Raw genomic sequence first — 21,180 nt, 5'->3', positions numbered from 1 at the left:
AACTTAGCGCCTTTGAACAGTGACTTGTCTTTCGTGGTCCTGCGGGCTGACCGGGCTCAGTGGCGTGGTTCTTTGGCTGACATCAGCTGAGGTCACTCACGTGACTGCCTTCAGCTGGAAGCTGGGCTGAGCTGGGAGGTCCAAAAATGCTTTAGTCGCCGCCCTGGTGCTCCAGTGTCCTCCACGTGGCTCCTCTCTCTGCACAGGCTTTCGCCACTTAGTTGTCTAACCTGAGACTGTTTTTATAGCATGGCAGCTGGCTTCCCAGAGGGAGGAAGCAGAAGCCATCAATGGACTTCAGGCCTAGACTCAGAATTCCCCAAATGCTACTTCTGTCACATCCTATTGGTCACAACTAGCCAAAGTCCAGCCCAGGTTCAAGGAGAAGAAAACAGATTCCGCCCCTAATGCGAGAAGTGGTGGGAGCTCAGAGGGGTGACAGGACTTGCTGGTGGCCATATTTGGAGACCATCTGCCACCTTCCCTCATTGCCTCTCACCTGCTCACCGGCAATAGACATTGTCAGGGTTTTTAATTTTTACTAGTTTATTGGGTGTAAAATGACCCAATAAACTTGGACGGTCCGACACACTTCAGTTTGCATCCCAGCTCAGCCATTTAGTAGCTGTGACCTTGGCTACGTTACCTAACTCCTCATAGGAGATTTGGAGAGAATTAGAAATAATGTTTATGCAGACTGCATAGCCGAGTGTCCGTTATGTAAAAGATACTGCATGAATGCACCACCTCCACCTCTTTACCTCCACCTCCGAGAATTATGTTTTCCAGCACCGAGAGTGCGTCGTCCACCTCTGGACTGGGATCCCACAGCTGCTGCACAGCTGCACAGAAACATAATTAAGAGGAACAGGAAGGAACAAGGCCGCTGCAGCCCATTAAAATTCTGCCTCTGGTGGGGTTGCGCACAGCACCCACCCTGCAGCCTCTGGGTTTTTAGGGGATGACGCCAGCGCTCCCTCATCCAGCATGTCCCACAGCCTGACAGGCTGGCTGAGTCCATAGTCTGCAGCCCCTCAAATGACCCCGGTTTGTTTGAAGAGGACGGTGTCAAGGTTAGGCCAGTCCTCCACTCCATATTACAGCCACAGATGAGCGGGTCTTCAAGCATCCAGGGCAGTCCTGAGGGAGAAGGAGACCCCAAAGGGAAGGTGAGGGCAGGTTGTTCTAGCCTGTCCACTCAGCCTCCTCACCTGATCCTCCCTCCAGGACACTCTCAGGCCCCAGCTTGGGTGCGTCTCATTCGAATTCAAAATAAGGTGCTTTGTGTCCGTCTCAGATTCCCCTTTAATCGCACCCCACCCCCTTCTGCCACCCCCAGAAGAAGAGACCGCCCAGCAGGAGAAAGGATCTGAGGGAAGCCTTGGCCTGCTGTCTTTGCAGCCAGTTTATTTCCTGGCATTTTGTGGCTCCTGTCAGCCCTGACAGTAGGATTTGTGCTTCCAGCTCTGGGGAGGGCTGAGGGGCTCGGGGGACTGTGTACTCCACGTCCCCTGGGCAGACCGTTGGGCCTCTGGAGCCTCCCTCCCCTGGGGATGGGAGCTCAGCCTGTGTTTCCTTTCGGGGCTGATAATGGGATTAACAGGATGGAGAGTGTAACTCCTCCGAGAATGAAGCTGTGACTGTTTTGCTAGAGCTGGATTTCCAGAACAGCATTCCTGGTGGAGAGTGGGCCTTTCATTTTCACGAACAGTCCCTATGGGCTTTGCGCTGAAGCGAATGATAATGGAATCTGGTTGCACCAGAAAACAGGGAATCGCACGAACTTGGGCGCAAAGCACCGCGCCGAGCCACACCCCTGAAGGTCACTTGTCAGCGTATGAGTGTAACTGCTCAGTCTAACTTTAGGTATTCTTTCTAGCTCGTCCCCAAATGCAGATCTTGACAGTCCTGCGGATAGCCCCGAGCCCTCACCACGGAGGTGTGTGACATTCATTACCCGGTTCGTTGCCCACAGCGGCACCGTGCCGCAGGAAGGGAGGCTCAGGCGAGGGTGGCTCCTCCGAGGCCCCAGAGGAAGCGAATGGCAGCGTTTACCCCGAGTCTAAGTCCCCGGGACCCCAAGCCCTTGCTCTTAACCTCCAGACTGTCAGTGATTCTCAAACTAACCTGCACTTTGAAATCACCTGGGGAGCTTTAAAAACTGCAGACACCTTGACTCCACTCTAGGCCCACTGAGTCGCAATCTCAGGGCGGGGAGCGGGTACAGACAACAGAACTTTTTTCAAGCCCTCAGGTGATTCGAATGGGCATCTGGGTTTGAGAACCACTTACGCGGAACAACCCACAGACTCCCGTTTCAGTGTGGGGCTGCCTGCTAGTCTTTCAGGACTGCCACGGCCGGGCCAGGTGTGAATTTGCCCGTCCTCTGTGGGGTCAGGGCATCTACTTCCAGTGTGGGGGGGAGAATCCGTTGACTTATTGAAAAGTCTCAGGTCCTGGCCCGAGAAGGCCGGGTCGGGCCTGGTTCTGTTGGTGACACGGCTGCGCCTTCAGCTGGAAATGGAACGTTGATGAGTTGCGGCTGCCCTGCTCTGTCAGAGGGGACAGGGCCCACTCCCAGGGTCAGAGAATTTCAATGGCCTTTATGCCCCAGCCCAACCCACCCCCAGCGTGTTAAATCCTTTCAGCAGCCCCTGAGCTCCTTTTCAAATGCAGGACTCTTGGCCATAATAAATAATTACATCCTTCTATTTGGACTCAGATTCCAGATAGTAGTAATCCAAGAAAATCCAATAATGACAGTTGCATTAAGATCCTTCTTCCAGGCTGAGCGGAACATCTGTTTAGACATATTTTTAATCGGCAAATGCTTCCTGTGTTGAGTCCTTGGCAAATTAAATTTCTCACTGGACCGAGGGGGAAGCTGTCATTCAATAACCCATCTCTGGAAATTACACCCCGGTCTCTTTCCAGGTGCACTTAAGATTTTCCCATGCTGAGTCGGCTGCATACTGGCCCTGACAGTACTGGGTCGCATGTAAGAATAACACTTCTCGTCTGAGAGACGTGATATGTCTTAGCGTTAGTGCCTCCAAGAGAGAAGTATTTTTTTATTTTTGTTCATTCTCCAAAGGAGAGTTGGAGGCAGAGGAAAATTAAGAGACTTGTTGAAAACCATATGGGAAATGAATAACAAACTTCCACTTGCTACATCGCTGCCTGTGATTACTTAAGACGTGATGATTCTCAGGATTTAAACATTAAGGGTTTCAGGACTGCCAATATTTTGAGGAGGTTTCCACCACAGAATTGTTTGGACTGTCGGGCTGTTTATTTTTAGCATAACTCATCCATTCTTGAATTAATTCATTCAAAATACAAGAGGCCTGAATGCTTCCCACCGACCAGGCCGTGCACTGGGTGTGAACAGTGTGAACAAGCCAGCGGCGGTGCCTGACCCCAAGGAGCTTCCAGTCTGCCGGGGCAACTCCTGTTTGAAAAGTGGGTGCGTTTTGTCATCTGCGGCAGGGACAGCGAATGGGAAGATATGTGGAAGCCAAGCAGGTACTGCCAGTGGGTGCAGCTGGCTGCATGGGACGCTGCGAGGGTGGACAGCAGTTCCGGCAGCCGGGGAAACTGTGCCCTGACTGTGGGGAGCAGGTGCCGCTCGACTCCGGTGGGGTGTAAATGACAGAAGGTGGGATCAGCGTTGCCAAATCAGTCCATTTTTAAAGAAAAACTAGACAATCTGCATTCTTGGGTGAAACCTTTTGATTTTAAAAAGTTGGCTTCTAAAGTGAGATTTAAAAAAAATACACGGTGCGGGCCAAAAGCGTCCAGGCCAAACAAAACACATCTGTGGGTTGGGTTGATCCCAAGTTGCAAGTGTATGACTTCTGATCTAGAAATTCTAGCAGTAAAACATTTATGTTCAGGTTTCAAATGTATTCCATGCCAACTTTCTGGTTCTGGCAATATGACCAGTTGAACAAGTAGCCCTTATATAAACATAGAACTGATGAAAAATATATATAGAACCTTTTCTTCACCTGAAATTAAACATACAGAGTTAAGCGCGAAGGAAGGAACGGGAGATGGTCGTGACTGGAAGAGAAGAGGGGACACGAACACGTGGAAAGAACCTGCAGGTTGTGGCGAGACCGTGGAAGGCGTCGAAACTGAGAGGAGTGGCAGGAAACCTCGCTGTCTTCCCAGGCTCCAAGTGGGGAGAACTGTCTCCTATGAGAAACGGAACCCCAAAGCCTAAACTTAGAAATTAACATAAAATTGATCTAGGATCTGTAGCATTCCAAGAACCCTGACACAATGAAGAACGGGGTCACTCTCATGACTGAGGGACTCCTGTGAAGAGGAATAACCTCCCCTAAAGATAGGCTTTAAATAAAAACAGAAACACAAAGAGTGAGTCTGTGAAGGAGAATCAGCAGATAATAAATTAGAGAATTAATACCCCAAGATATAGAAATAATAGAACAATATGAAGGAGATTGAATAAGTATATGTAAAATACCTGAAGAGCCAGGGGAAGAATTTGAACTATAGTTAGGGAGAAAATAAAACAAAACAAAAGAATAGGCAGATTTAGAAACCATAAATAGGGCTTTTAGAAATGACAACTATATTTATTGAAACTGGAATGAGATCAGTGTTATATTATTGAACAGTTGAAAAGAGAACTAGTGAAGGAGAAAGTCGACCTAAGGAGAACATGCAGATTTTATCACTGAGATAAGAGGACAGAAAATGTGGGGACGGGGGAGGGTAAAGCAATGTGGAGGATATAGTGAGACTGTTAATGTGTATTCAGTAGAAATTCTAGAAAATGAGAGAACTCCCATAGAGAGCCTGGGAAAGAGGACCCAATGATCAAACAGATAAGGAATTAGCATTTTGCAAAATTAAAGGAAGATGTGAAATTTGAAGACTTGTACTGAGTCTCACGTAGAAAAGTCAAACGAATCCACATATAGACAATTACAATGGTGCTAAGGAACACCCAAGGCAAAGAACAAAAGAAGGAAGTCAGAACAAAAGATAAGACAGATAATGGGAGAAGGGATGACTATTAAACAAAGGTTATCTCCCACAGGCAACAATAAAGACCAAAAGACACTGGAATACTATCTTTGAAGTGCTGAGGGAAAAATATTGTTCAACTTAGAATTCTATACATTCCCAACTAAACTTTGTTTCCAGAGTGAGGCTAAAATAAACCGAGAGAAGATAAAGAGTGAGAATGAAATAAACTTAGAGAGTTTATTATCATCATGCAAGAATAGTTGAAGATGAGTTTCCAGGGAGATTTGGGATGCAATATGTAGCAGAAAGCAAAGGAAAGAGTGAATTTGAAGGAAGGTAGATATAAATCTGTATTGCAAACCAAAAAAATCATCAATAGTAGTGACTAATTTGGGGTCTTCAAAGCAAGTAAACAATAACATGAAAAATTTGAGGGTCTGTTTACAAATTAAAATATTTTAACATCCTTGTATATTCAAAGTGAGAATAGAGATTATAATTTCTTCAGGTCTATCAGCCAGTTCACTAATTCTTTATACTCTGTTAGGTCAAGTGTGAATGTTAAAAATTAAAGGCAATACTAAAGACTAGGAAGGAGATAGTAGAAATGAAAAATACAGAAAAACACCTTAATTCCATAGAAAGCAATGAAGGAAGAAAAAAGCAAAGAAAAATAGTAAATAAAAAGAAAACAGGAAGGAAATAAGCCCAGTGTATCACTTAGTAAATAAGTGTAATTCACCTCTTAGAAGAGAAATTCTCAAGTCAAACAACTAGAAAAAACTAGCAGTTTGCCATTATATCAGACACACTTAAACCCTAATTATACTTACAAGCAACAATCCTCAACAAAATTAAAACCAACAATATAAAAAAATTATACAGTATCAACAGAATTCATTCCAGGTATGTAAGTCTTGTCTGGTGTTTGAAAGTCAACTGAAACTACCATAACAACGAGCTAAAAGAAAAATCCTGTGGGTACATCAGTTGATCCAGAAAAAGCATTTTATAAAATCGAACATCTATTTACAATAAAAATTCAGCAAGTTAGGAAGAGAGAAATCAAAATCTTAACTTGATAATCAGCATCTATCAAAAACACCGAGAGCTTACGTCATCCTCAGTGGTGATGGACTGAGTGCCATGAGATCAGGAATAAGGCAAGGATGTCTGCTCTCATGCACCACAGTTATGGAGGACACTGCAGCGAGGCAAGAACAAGAAATTAAAGGCATAAAAATTGGAAAGAAAGAAATAAAACTGTTCTTATTTCAAAATGGCAAGTTTGTCTTTGTAGAAGATTAGAAGGAATCTACAACAAACCAATAAACAAATGTGAAACTCCTACAATAAGTGAATTTAGCAAGATGGCAGAATATAAGACCAAAACACAGAAATTGCTTATAGTTCTATACAGTAGCAAGGAACATGCAGAAACCAAAATTAAAATAGACATGAAAAGATGTTCAATGTCACTAATCATCAGAGAAATGCAAATTAAAGCCACAATGAGGTACCATCCCACACCTGTCAGAATGGCTGCCATCAATATATCAACAAACAAGTGCTGGTGAGGATCTGGAGAAAGGGGAATGCTTGTTTACTGTTGGTGAGAATGCAGACTGGTGCAACCACTGTGGAAAGCAGTATGGAGTTTCCTCAAAAAATTAAAAATGGATCTGCCTTTCGACCCAGCTATCCTGCTTCTGGGAATATATCTGAAGGAACCCAAAACACTAATTAGAAAGAACATAAGCACCCCTATGTTTATTGCAGTGTTATTTACAATCTCCAAGATATGGAAGCAGCCCAAGTGTCCATCAGTAGATGAGTGGCTAAAACAACTATGGTACATTTACACAGTGGAATACTACTCAGCTGTAAAAAGAAGAAAATTTTACCCTTTGCAACAGTATGGATGGACTTGGAGAACATTATGCCAAATGAAATAAGCCAGTCAGAGAAAGACAAATACCATCTGGTTCTACTCATGTGGAATCTAATGAACAAACTGAAATGACAGGGAAAATGGGACATGACTCAGAGACAGAGAGCAGGAACACAGCTAGTTGGGGGGGAGGGACTGAGCAAAGAGGATTCGTGGACGTGGGCAACAGTGTGGTGATCGCTAGGGGGAGGGGGTGTAAGGGGGCTAAATGGTAATGGAAAATATACAATAAAGAGTAAATTTAAAAAGCACGATACCATTTATAGTACAAGAAAATGAAACAGATGTACACTGAAAAAGCATGTACAATATTTATATACAGCCATGTTCCTCCTAACAGTGTTTTGGTCAACACATACGTGTAGCCTAGGTATGCGGTAGGCTGTACCATGTAGGTTTGTTTACGTGTACTCTGTCATGTTCACACGCTGATGAAATCACCTGACAAAGCTTTTCCCAGGATGCATCCCCTTCATAAAGTGATGCATGACTGCACAGAGTATCACACAATGCTGGCGGGAGCCGTTGAGAGAGACCTACATGAGTGGAGAGACACCCTTGTCTGAGAGACACCGATTGGAAAACTCAATATATAGTAAAGATGCCAGCTCTTTCCAAATTGATCTAGAGGTTTACTGTAATTCCTGTCAAAATCCCAGCATGCTTTTATTGTTGGCATAGGGAAACTTATTCTAAAATTTACATGGAAACAGCGAAGATAATCATGGAAAAGAAGTCTAAAGTAAGAGTAATCACTCTGCCTGGTGTTGTATACCTGACTCTATAACTGCAATAATTAAGACGGTGTCGTATTAACAGAGGGATAAATGCATAGATCAGTGGGACAGAATGGAGGACCCATAAACAAACATAACTACTGTATGTCCCAGTAGTCTCACTTTTGGATATTTATCTCAAAGAAATAAAAACTTTTCTTCACACAAACTTTTCTGCGTGAATGTTCATAACAGCTTTATTTGTAATAGCAGGAAACCACCCAGAAGTCCCTCAACAGATGAGTGGTTAAACAAACTGTAGTGCACACATATCGGGAAGTACTCCTCAGCAATGAAGAGACACTCTCAGTAACATGCACCAACATGGATGAGCCTCTAGGGAGCTACACTGAGTGAGAAAAGCCAGTTCCCAAAGGTTATACATGGCAGGACTCCATTTTTATAATAGGCTTCCAATGGAGACCAGATTAGTGGTTGGGAGTTTAGGGGTGGGCTGGGGGACACGGAAAAGGAGGTGGATGTGTTTATGGCAATGTAAAGGATCCTTATTGGGATGGAACTGTTCAGTATCTAGAATGTGGTGGTTGGTACACAAACCTGTGTGTGTGATAAAACTGTATTGTACCATACACACACACACACACACACACACACACACACACACACACATACACACACCCACACGAGAATCTGTAATACTGGCGGAACCCGAATGAGGCCAGTCGATTGTATTAATGCCCATGACTCGGTTGTGATATTGTACTACAGTTTTATAAAATGTTACTATCAGGGGACACTGAGTAAAGTGTACACAAAATATCTCTGTATTATTTCTTACAACAGCATGTGAATCTACGATGATTTCAATGTGAATTTCAATTTACCAAACTGTTTCGTAAACAGTAAAAACAATGAACTTCAACATTATGACCATTGAAAAGCTTGTTTTATTGTTTGTTGTGGGAAATGTAATTAACTCAAAGAGTAATACCAATTGAATGACTCGAAAAAATAATTACACAAAAAGATTGAAAAGAAATGGATGCAATAAAGCTATAGGAGGCAAACACTAATCAAAATAAAATTGGCACAGTAATATTAATAACAGCCAACATAACCTTTATTACTAGGTGAACATCATTACAGATAAAGAGAGTTATTAACGATAAAGAAAAAAATTCACCTGGAACATGTAATAATCTTTAACTTGTATTACTTAACCAACATAGCCTTGAATGATATAAAGCAAAAATTAAGAATAAAGGAGAAAATGACAATTCACAATCTTTACTCTCACGGTTGTTTAAAGCACTTGTCTTGGTAACTGATACAACAAGGAGCCAAAAATATTTCTAGATAGAACATTTGAACATGTGTAGCACACTTCAACCATCAATCATGGAAATTGATATATATTATTTTAAGGACACATGGAACATTTATAAAAACCCATCATGTATGGGGCTACAAGGAAGGCTCAAAATACAGTACCGAAGAATTGGCCCTTTGGAGCATGGGTGAGCCATCTACAGCCAGAAGGCCAAATCCAGCCAGCCATCTGTTTTTGCCAGTAAAGCGTTATTGGCACACAGCCATACCCATTCACTCACATGTTGTCTGTGGCTGCTTTCATGCTACAATGGGAGAGTTGGTAGCTGCAACAGAGAATATATTAAACACAAAACGTAAAATATTTAGCCCTGACCGGTGTAGCTCATTGGTTGGGCATCATCCCACAAAGTGAAAGGTGGTTGGTTTGATTCCTGGTCAGGGCACATGTGCCTGGGTTATGGGCCCAGTACCCGCAGTCAGGGGCATGTCCAAGAGGCAACTGATTGAGGTTTCTCTCACACATTGAGTTTCCTTCCTTTTCTTTCTCCCTCCCTTCCCCTCTAAGAATAAATAAATAAAAATCTCTTTTAGAAAAACTTAAAATATTTGCTCTCTGGCCTTTTACAGAACAGGTTTGCTGGCCGATGCCTGGAGAATAGGTCCGTGAAACACAAAGCAATGCCAGACATCAGTAACACACAGAGAGAAGTGCTTAGAAATTAAAAATCACACTTCCAAATAATCCAAGGACCCAAGAAGAAAGTCTAAACTGAACTTACAGAATATATCAATATCTGACATTAAAATGTACATGTCAAAGGATGGGATGAAGGTAAAGAAAAACTCAAGAAATTTTAGCCTTATAATGTTAATGTTGGAATGCAAGAAAGATTGAAAATTAATGTACCAATCAATGCAAGAAGCTAGAAAAGGATGGCCAACTGATCTGTTACAAGGGTCCCAAGACAATTGCATGGAAGAAGAACTAGTCTTTTCAACAAATGGCTCAAGGACAACTGGGTGTCCATATGCAAAAGAATGAAATTGGATCCCTACGTCAAACCATACACAGAAATTAACTCAGAATGATCAAAGACTTAAGTATAAGAGCTAAAACTATAAAAGAAAACATAGATATAAATCTTTGCAAGGTGGGATTAGGCTTTAATTTCTTAGATCTGAAAGAAAAAGTACAAGTAACAAAAAAAAATAAATTGGCTTAAAACACTTTTGCACTTCAAAGGACACTATCTTAAACATGAAAAGACAACCTACAAAATAGGAGAAAATATTTGTAAATCATGTCTGATAAGGGTTTGGTCTCCATAATATATAAAGAGTATTTATAACACAACAATAAAAATGAATAATCTAGTTAAGAAGTGGACAAAGGATTCAAATAGACATTTCTTCAAAGACATACAAATGACAGATAAGCACATGAAGAGATGCCCAGCATCACTAGTCTTTAGGGAAATACAAGTCAAAACCACCCTGAGATGCCACTACATACCCATTAGGATGGTTATAACCCAGAAGTAACAGTAACAAGTGTTGATGAGGATATGCAGACTTCAGAACTCTGCTGCCTAGCTGATGGGAATGTAAAATGGTGCAGTTACTTTGGAAAGTAGTCTGGAAGTTTTTCAAAAGGTTAAACATAGAGTAATTGCATGACCGAACAATTCCACTTTTCACCATATATCCAAGAGAGCTGAAAACATGTGTCCACACAAAACTGTGTACATTAATACTCCTGAGACCCTTGTTTATGATAGCCAAAATGTGGCAACACGCCAGTTGTCCACCAGCTGAGGCATGAGCAGACAAATGTGGTGCATCCATACAATGGAATATTATTCAGCCATGAAATGTAATGGAGCACTGGTATGTGCTACAACACGCTAAGTGAAAGAAGACAGACACAGAAGGCCGCATGCTGCATGATTCCTCTTCTATGAAATACCCAGAATAGGCACATCTGTAGAGACATCAAGCAGAGTACTGGCCTCGAAGGACTGGGGTGGGGTTGGGGAGGAATGGTGGGGGAGACTGTTAATAGGTACAGGGTTTTTTCTGAGGTGAAGAAAATGTGGAATTCTGTAGTGGTGATGGTTACACAACTTTGCGAATAGACTGACAACTACTACATTGTACACTTTAAAAGGGTAACTATTTTGGTGTATCAATTATATCTCAATTTCGATGAAAAAAGGGAGAAAAGCTAGAAAAGAAACATCAGAATACAACAAATCAAAGGAGGAAGTAATAAAATTAATGAAATAAAAACAAAAGGAACTAACAAAGCCAAAAGTTGATTTTTAGGAGAAAAATATAAAAACTAAAGAAAAATGTTTCCAGTGAGAATAATGAGAGATTCTGAGCAAGTGGACTGAAAACAAAACCTCACCTTGTCTGAATGATGAATAAAAGGGATGTGGGTTCGGCTGTCTGCTTGTTACAGGTTGAGACGGCTCTGCTCTGCTCCGTACCTGAACCCATCTCTCTTCTGTTCCTCGGGCCGTGCCTCCAGCCACAACCTCAGCTGGAGCCTCTGCTTGTTCCCCACATTCTTCCCCAAAGGGTTGGGAGGTGCTGAGGGCCTGAGAAGAGCTGGGAGGTTTTATGAGGCTCTGCATTTTCTAGGGGTTTATCTTACAGAGTTTCTTTTCCCAGCATCACAGATTAGTTCACTTTGTTTGTCAAACTGGCCAAATTATTTTCAAAATTTGCAACATTGATGGAATTTAACTCAGTTTGTTTCCTCAGATGCTGGGTGCCTCTTAGAAGAGCCCCTAACTTGACTCCATCCCAAAGGGCCAGGAGTTGCCTGGGCCCACTTAATTCTGTGGCCCACAGGCTGCCCTTGAGCCCCATGGAGGCTCCTCAATTCAAGGCCTCCAGCAAGCCAGACCCACTGTCCACATAGGGCTGGTACACTTGTCACACTTACTCTTGCCCTGTCTGGAAAATTACCATCCAGGGGTTCAAAACCCCGACCGGACCAGATGCCCCTTTTAGAACACGTGTTCGGTGGATCCGTAGATGCTGCAATCTTAACCACAGTACACAAAGGAACTGAAGGCAAAACCAGTGGCAGTGTGACTCTCTTACAGATGGCAAGGAGAATGTCATGCTTCCCCAGAGCCCTGGGACCTCGAATGCCAGAGCTGAGACCTTCTCTCCCCGGGTCCGAAGAGCCACAACCTCAAGGACAGAGAGGATATGGCCCGGAGGCGTCATCCCCTACGTCATTGGAGGGAACTTTACTGGTCAGTAGCCCCAGATGAGGTCTGCTTTGGGGCTTGGTGTTCTGTCTCCCTAGGTTGGCATGAGCCCCCTCCCAGGAAGAACTCAGGAGGGACTAAGCAGATGTGTGGTCGCAGCAGCCCTACCCGCTAACGCTATCTCACGAGTACGGGCCTCGAGCACTAGGCATGGGGATGCCGCAGTCTCTGTTGGGGCTGCGTCCACAAAGGTGGTCACCTCGTCCCTGAGGCTTCATGTCGGGGTGACATAATACCCTGGTCTTGAAGGCTAGGAAGGGTTTGCACAGTGGGTGTATGAGCAAAGCCCTCCAGGCAGAGGGAAGAGTGTGATCGCCTGCACAGGGTCGCTTACCTGGCCTTTGCCTGGCTGAGCCCCCTGGCCCACCCCCCGTCCCCAGGAGTACTGTCCCCAGTGTGGGCCAGTGCACCTGGTCAGATCACCTGGGCCCAATCTGGCTGCAGCACTTATTAGCCCGACACCCTGGTGCAAGTTACTACTTAATTAACTTCTCTGAGCCTCTGTTCCCTCTCCTGTAAATGGGGTCATATTTTCCATTCTATAGGGTTGTTTTGAATATTAAGCAATTCATTTTGATAAAGCACTTAGAATAGTGCCTAGCACATAGTAACTTGTAATTATTTGCTATTGGTATTATTATCTTTAAGATATGCAAGCCATTCAGTGGCTTCCCATCACCACCACCACCAATGAAGCGGAAACTTCCAACCAGGAGCTCTAAAGCCCTCCTCCAGGCAGCCCTTGCCCCCACCCCGCCCCGCCCCACCCACTGTTTTACTGTTCTCTCCTCTCTCCTCGGTGGCTGTGCACTCGCCTCACCAAACGTCTCTCTTTTCTGAAACGTGCCCACCTCACTGCCACCTGAGCACACTTGCACTTGTCCTTCTGTCTGCCCAGAGTGTTATTTCCCCAGATCTCCTCTTGGCTGGCTTATTCTGCTCATTGGAGTCTCAGACCAAATGCCATGTCCACAGAAAGGCCTTTGACTCTCTGGTACCCCAACCGGCTACTCCCTCCCAGCACCCTGCTTTACAGTCTTTGTAACACGTGCTATCTTACCTGTATTCTTTCAGACCTGCTGTGCTTTTATATACACTTCATCAAAGTGAACTAATTTTTTATAGAGAACTTTGAGTACACAGAAATGTTTGTTATTCTGCAGTTAGTAGGGCTGCTATTTCAGTGAGTGATTAAACTATAAACAATTTGAACCAAAAGTATCAGGATGTCCAAAAAAAAAAAAGCCGGAAGCAAAGCTCCTCTTTACTCTGTGTGCATGTTTTTAGAGACACCACATCTTTTGGACTGGGAGCCTCCCCAGCGGTTGGGTGGTTGGTTGAGTGGATGGTTGGTTGGTTGGTTTTTTGCAACAAGATCACTGTAGAATTCAGACTCCGGCCTCAACCAACCCCAGTACTTCCCAAACTTATTTTTCTAGCTCCTCATTGTCTCTAGCAAAATCAGAATAGTATTCTAGTACCTCAGATTGGTAGGTTTTGAAAAGAATACTTACTTCCTACCCATCACTCACATCCTGGAGTTTGCAACTACTTTATTCTTGCTCCCAGACAATTTACTTATTGTTTTATCTTTCAACTCATTTTTAATCAAGAAAATATGAAGATAGGGTCAGAGAGAGTATGAGACTCACCTGTTTTTAGAGGCCTGTTAGAAAATCATGTTCAAGGTTGCTCCAGAAAACACTGAATTCCTATGTGAAGGCAGCGTGGAGGTACATGAAATAGAAGTATTGGAGCACTTGGAAGCATCCTCCCATGGCTATAAAATAAAGCGAGGGTGTGGAACGAGGTGCTGGTGAGCTGCTTGAGAAGCCTAAAATTTCCACATTGGCTAACCTGGGTAATGTTTTTTTTTAACTTTAGGAAATGGGAGGTCCTTTCAGTAATAGTATATCATACCCTCCCCTTGGCTCTGTTCTATAACAAAAGTACTTTCCATACAAAGGAAAAGCTGGCCAGCCCAGATCATTTGGAAATCTATTTTTCCCCTCTCTTCCAATTCACAAACTCCTGCTCTCTGTGTTTCGGTAATTCAGGAAAGGTATATTGTATTCTTAGCACGGTCAATCCTTACTCCTAGTACATTTCTACTCTTAAGTCACCTGAACAAGCTTCTCTTTTGTTTATTGTTTTTACTGTCGGCACCAGCTCTGTCGTAAGCGAGTATGCCTGGAAGCATGGGCCCACGAGCGAATGATGAGCACTTGCTTTGTCCTTTCAGGAAGCCAGAGGGCCATTTTTAAGCAGGCCATGAGACACTGGGAGAAGCACACCTGTGTGACCTTCATTGAGAGGACGGATGAAGAAAGCTTTATTGTGTTCAGTTACAGAACCTGTGGGTGAGTAAGCAAAAGCCAGGCCGCCTCCGTGGAATCAGATGCAGACAAAGCTAATAGCTCAAGAGTCTTGAATTTTCTCCCTAAAACCAAGTATTTCCAATGAGCTATAATACACAGGAGCCCAGGGTTTGTCAGAAACTCCCCTTGCCCTTGCTGACCTCACGGACCAGTGATAAAGGAGGTGAGGCAAGAGGGAGACAAGGAGCCTGGTGCCCCATCCTTGGGGCAGTGGAAGAGTTGGGGTGGTTCCTATGGAGACGTGGTTCTCAACCACTTTGGCATCAGGGGCCCGGCTGAGAATCTGACGGGCTCCCTTATATGCAAAATTCTGCATGTAATCGTTAAGATTTCCTCAGAGAAATAGAACGAGTAATGAGATAACTGATTATGCCTAAACTTATCTGCTATGCCACTAAATAAGTGTTTTCTAGACAGAGTAAACATACTCTGTGACGGACAAAAGTTTCCCATATTGGCTCAAAAACCCACACCTAGCCGCATGCTGTGTAAACGAGATAACTCCTGAAGAAAATGACGCAGAAAGGAGTATTAGTAAGAGAAAAGATGGCGTGCAGGCAAATGCTCACAAAAAGAAAGCTGGGGTCACAATTTTTGTTATAGACAAAGCATTTTTTGTTTTGTTTATAAAGTGTTAAAAAAAAGGTGAGGCACTTTATAATGAGAAAGGGCACAAGCTCCAGTGAGAATATAACTGTCATAAATCTTTATGTACCAAATAGCAGAGCATTAAGAGTCATAAAATAAGCCCCAGGGAGCTCAAGGGGGAAATTGACAGAAACACCAGCAACAGGAGGCTTTATTTCATTTCTGTCAACGCACGTAGATCAGTGTCAAGTTGACCAAAAACACAAGCAGAGATTTGCAGAGAATTAGGAAAATGTAATTAATAGAGTTGATCCTGTGGGTCTATCAGGTTCTGTAACCTGATGGCACAGCTTTTTTTAAGTGACTATTGAACCTTCATTGACATTGCCCATCTATTTAGCACTAAGGACACCTCAGTGAGTTCTGAAAGGCAGACATCGCATTAAAATATTCTCTAATCACAAAGCAAGGAAACTGGACAAAGTAACATAATAAAAATAAAATAAAATAAATACCCCTGCATTACCTGGTAAGTTAAAAGTTCCCTCTCTCTCTCTCTCTCTTTAAACAACTCTTAGATCATAAAGAAATCAGAATTAAAGTTACAAGATGTCCAGATAATGAAAGCCTACAGGTCAGCATTAAAGAGATATGGCTAAAGCTATGTCCAGAGGGAAACCCACAGCCTCCAATATCCACAGCACTCATTAAGAATGATGATGAAATATTCCAAGAAGTTAGCAAAATAAATAAGTACATAAAACCTACTATACCACAACAAAATGAACCTAATGAGAGCACAAGAAAAGAGACAAGGTGTAACACATTATAGGACTAATAAATTGAAGAGTGAATTTTTGAATAAAATAAAAAAACCTAGAGTTAAACTACTTCTTAGTCTCAGCCAAAAAAAAAAAGGGGACAGTGCAGAAACAGTCAAAACCAGAAATGAAAAAGGAGGATTCAGAAGAGTCCTAAAAGAATACTCTGCAAAACTCTAGAGCAGGAATTGTGGAGATCTGGTTGATGTGAATGACTTCAAGATAACTATAAAGTGCTGGCACAGATCAGTAACTTTGAAAAAAAATTGAAAAATTGAGGGAAAACACTCTCTCCCTCAAAGCACCACATTTAGAGTTTCCCACATGAATTTTTTTGGAACCTTCTAAAACTAGGTTATTCTGGTACCATGTAAACTTTTTAGTGCATAGGAAAAGAACACTCTTCCAAAGTACGTTTCAGGAACTATCACGGCATCGCTACCCCAAAATGACAAAGACAGCACCAAGAGAGAGAACATTATAGACCCATGCAACATGCATGGTGATGCCAAATCCTAACTGAAATGGCAGCACAGAGTATTTGGCAGTGTGAGAAGAGAAGAGGGGGCAGCCAGGAAGGTGTGGCTAAGGAATGCAAGACTGGCTCCACATCAGGAAATGTATTTTCAGGATTCACCCTATTGATAGGTCAAAGGAAAGAAGCCACATTCCTATCTTGATAGATGCTTGGGGGAGGCATCTGCACAATTTAACATGCTTTTTTTTAAAAAAGTAGGCAAGGTAGCACAAGAATAGATGTCAAGGATAGATAGATCCTTAACTTCATACACATATATAATCTGCATGGTGGGATTATGGCCTTTTAACTGCTTGTTTTACACCTTTCTATGTTAGGAATAACGAATAAGTAATAGTGACCAGAAGGAGCGCCTCCCAAAGGCTTCTCTGATAATTGCACCCAGACGCATCTTGACAGAAATTCAGCCACCTCCTTCCCCATCTCCTCTCCTTGTCATCAGCGATGATCGCGCAGAGACTCAGGGTGGAAGGGTGGGGAAGGGTATGTGCTTTATTCCAGGAAGAAAGGCCATATCTTTCTTCAGATTCTCCAGTGGATCTTGACCACTAGAAAGGTCAAGAACCTTAGGGGGTTGCTTCTGTATTGGGAGGAAAGTTGGGCAGTGAGAGAGCAAGGGCTCTAAAATTGCGTTTCTTTTAGACACGCACATACATACCCGTTTGCGCATGTGCGACTGTTGCTGTTCCCATACCTGCTGACCTGGGCATTTCTGCATTGTCTAGCTGTTGCTCCTATGTTGGGCGCCGAGGAGGAGGCCCACAGGCCATATCCATTGGGAAAAACTGTGACAAGTTCGGCATTGTGGCTCATGAGCTGGGCCACGTGGTTGGGTTCTGGCATGAACACACCCGGCCAGACAGAGATCAGCATGTCACCATCATCAGAGAAAACATCCAGCCAGGTAAGGAGCCTGCATGGGGTCTAGAAGTTAAAGGCAAGGAAGGTGGCATCCACGGTGGGGGTGGGGGCAGGCAGGGAGAGGTAAGGGTGGGGTCAGGCAGGAGGGAGGGAGAGGGGTTGCCAGGAGCTGACAGATGCTCATTTGTAAGTATTGAGGCAGTGACTGCCACGCAGGGCTGTCCCTGTGCGTCTACCATAGCTTGTAGGTTAGAACAGAAGCAATGTGACTTTCCGTGTTGTAGAGGACATTGAAATCCAACTCTGTTTCCTGAAAGGAACAGGATCCACCAGCACACTGCTGCAGCGTCAAAGCCCATGAGCCAGAAACAGAGCTCTCTTGGTTGCTTTCCTGAAAGTCAGTTTTGCTGGCTTAGGCAACACATCTTTCTGAAACTGAAATACAATTAGGACACGAGTACAAATAAAAACAATGTTTCTGCCTAGAAGCGTTCTGCCCCAAGGCAGATAAATTGTCCAGCTTCGAAAAAATACTTTCTCATATTAAATGATTTTATATAGCAATTCATATTGACTATGAAAGTATCTGGTGGAATAATGTGGTTACCTTGAAAGTGCTTTTAGGAGTCTGAATTGTGAGCTATTTGGGGTTGAACTTACCTGCGACTTGTTTTCTTTCTTTAATAGCAAGACCAGAGTTTTATTGTTTTCTTTTTATTTTTTCCAATCAAATTGATAACTAACCTGTCTGCAGACTTAGTTTGAGAGTTTGGAATGGCATTTGGGGCGGGGTGTGTGGGTTGGGAGAACATAGGGCTTACTGTAAATTTCAAATTTCCGATCTTGAAAACAGCGACCAGAACCGCGCCGACCTGGTTCTGTGACTGGGGGAGCTAACCGAAGGTTGCTGTGGGTCCTCCTCCTCCCCCTCCCCGCTCTGCCCCGTTTCAGGTGCCTGCATTGTTTTCAAAGGCCTTAACCGAGTGTTGTGTCACAGGTCAGGAGTATAATTTCCTAAAAATGGAAGCTGGGGAAGTGAGCTCTCTGGGAGAGACGTACGACTTTGACAGCATCATGCACTACGCCCGGAACACCTTCTCAAGGTCAGAATCCACGCTTACACCTGGTCTGTGGTTTTCTGTGCCTGCTGCAGGCTCGGGCCTGATTGCGGGAGGTCTGCGGAGAGTGGGTCTCCGCATGCTCCTAGCACAGTCGGTGTGCCTGTCCTTGAAATACAGTGGCCTCTGGGCTGCAGTGAAATATAATCTAATCAGGTTCCCGCTAATAAGATTGAATCCCATTGTGAAGCTGGTGTTCCATCATGCCTTAGCGTCACAAGCAGCAAACTGGAAAAGGAACATTATCAAGAGAGTGGCTGTGATAATAACTTAGAGACTATGTGTCAAATTTCCAGGGGGTGGGGGATCTTCGAAAGCACGCCCTTGAAGTGGGCATGATGGCGTTTACCAGTTCTCCTAGAGGAGGTTTGGTTTATTGGGAGCTAGGTCGTGTGGGGAGCTGGGAGGGTGCTGTATCACAGGTTCATTTCAGAGGTGAGGAAATTGAGGCTCCAGCCAGCTGGAGGGCACACAGGTAGCTGGGGCCGCAGTGAGAACAAAGATCCAGGTCTCCTGCCTGCTGCTCACACACAGTGGTAGTGGGGCCCCCAAGGATGACTGGATCAATTACTTACGGCCGGCATCGGCAGGATCTGTTTTGCAGAGTTAGTGTTGTGCTGGACCAGGTATTAGCTATTTTCAGTACTGCCCTTACTTCTAGACCACACAAACATTTTGTATAAAGAACTTTTCCTCTGCTAGTGTCAGTTTTGGAGGGCTTCCCAACCTTGAGTTAAAGGAGACACTGTGCACATATTTTTTTTCCTCCTGGTACTTTTTCAGTCTCCTCTTAAAACTAGGTTGTTTGCTACTTATTTATTTATTTAATCATTAAAAAAAGATTTGAGGTGATTCACAATGTATACATAGGACAAAAAGGAAAAAAATAGGTGAGGAAATTTGAGGAGGGGGAGGGAAAAAATAAGGGTACACAGGTCTGTTGAAGTTTGGAATCAATTTGATATTCAGAATATATGCCAGCGAAGTCATGGCAGTGAATGCTGCCCTGGGCTTCCTAGCAGTCACAGCAAAGAGGGAAACAATTCACTTCAGGAGTCACCATGTCCATAGAGATCAAAGAACATCATTCATGCAGGAGACACAGTTCTTGGGAGGGAAAGAGAAGCTGTTTATTTACCCCAGGGCTGCAGGGCTCTTGGGTAAGGCTACTGAAACCATTCTGTTGGTGGCATCATAGACATGTGGGAGACGTCCTCCAAACTTCGGTGGCCCCAGTTCTCAGGGGGCACTGTTCTTCCGTCCACACAGCTGCTTTAGTATGATCTCCATCCTGCACCCAGGTGGAAGCTCCAATGGGCAGAGTTTGGTCTAACTCAGGATCTTCGAACAAGTGGAACAGGGAGTGAGCTACCCTGTTCTTTTTACTCTTGTCTGGGCTCTTTATCAGGAGATACAACGGGCAACGTGGTGTAATGAAGAGACCGCCAGACTGAGAGTCGGAAGATGGGGTTCTAGTCCTGGTTCTCCCAGGGACCTTGGTGTTGAGGGAGGTGTAGACAGTGACTAGGGGCAGCTGTGTACAGATCAGATCTCTACCTCCCTGGGCCTCAGTTTCCTCCTGAGAGGGTTGGACTACATGTTCTCTGAGCTGCTTCCAGCTCAAAAATTTCATGTTATGACTTCTTAATCTGGACAGATGGGCAAAGGACTGACAGATACGATCGCACTTGTTGCCATATGGAAATCTGAGGGTTCCTTGTCCAGGTGGGCAAACTGAGAGTTTGAGGGACCTGCTCTGGGGGCAGGGAGAGTCTCAGGAAGCCAGTGGGCTGGGCAGAAAGAGAGACCTCCTGCAGAGGTCAGAGTCGGGGTGGGGCGGCTTGGGTGTGGGGAAATAGCGCAGGGAGCATTGGGGTCAGGCCCCATCAGCGCCAGGAGCTACAGGCTGCTGAGTGGAGACAGAGCATCCATTTCATGAGGGAACCAGTGTCAAGTTGGTCCACGTGAGAAGCTGGTACCTTGGGTGTTGTTTCTGTAGCTGTCATAACTCTTTATTGCTTTATAATTTATTTACTAATTATTATTATAAGTTTATCTATTAATACTTCTCTGTTGCACTTCCCTCTCCCTCACTAGCCTGAGATCCTTGAGGACAAAGACTATCTCATTCTCTGTAACCCCCAGCACTCAACAGGGTGCCTGGCACAGAGTAGGTGTTCAATAAATATTTTTTATTTTAATATTTTAATCCTTGCCTGAGGATGCATTTATTGATATTAGAGGAAGGAAGAGAGAGAGAGACAGAAAGGGAGAGAGAGAGAGAAACATTGATACGAGAGAAGCGTCAATCGGTTGCCTTCCGTACATACCCCGATGGGGATCGAACCTGCAACCGAGGTATGTGCCCTGACCGGGGATCTAACCTGTGACTTTTCAGTGCACAGGATGACGCTCCATCCAACCGAGCCACACTGGCCAGGGCAGTGTTCAATACATATTTTTTAATGAATAAATTAATGAGTGAGTCCAAGGAGGTAGGGAGACCTGCAGTGCTGGGGACGAGGTGAGGGAAGAGATTTCCATTACCCTCACTGCAGCTCTTCCTAC

At 44.0% G+C, this 21,180-nt stretch overlaps 1 protein-coding gene across 1 annotated transcript in view; it reads left to right on the top strand.

Moving 5' to 3' along the window:
- TLL2 (tolloid like 2) overlaps nucleotides 1-21,180 on the top strand; it is a 119,816-nt gene that overhangs the window by 57,318 nt on the left and 41,318 nt on the right. Inside the window, exons 4-7 of the mRNA XM_045854400.1 lie at nucleotides 12,138-12,293; nucleotides 14,551-14,668; nucleotides 17,359-17,537; nucleotides 18,492-18,597. Coding sequence (XP_045710356.1) covers nucleotides 12,138-12,293; nucleotides 14,551-14,668; nucleotides 17,359-17,537; nucleotides 18,492-18,597 — 559 coding nt within the window. The remainder of the gene's footprint in view (nucleotides 1-12,137; nucleotides 12,294-14,550; nucleotides 14,669-17,358; nucleotides 17,538-18,491; nucleotides 18,598-21,180) is intronic.

The sequence above is a fragment of the Phyllostomus hastatus genome, unplaced genomic scaffold (genome assembly GCF_019186645.2).
Source record: "Phyllostomus hastatus isolate PE091 unplaced genomic scaffold, TTU_PhHast_1.1 phas_scaffold_1066, whole genome shotgun sequence".
Lineage (NCBI taxonomy): Eukaryota > Metazoa > Chordata > Mammalia > Chiroptera > Phyllostomidae > Phyllostomus > Phyllostomus hastatus.
The sequence above is the reverse complement of the archived record's forward strand: the minus strand, read 5'-3'. Positions and strand labels throughout refer to the sequence as shown.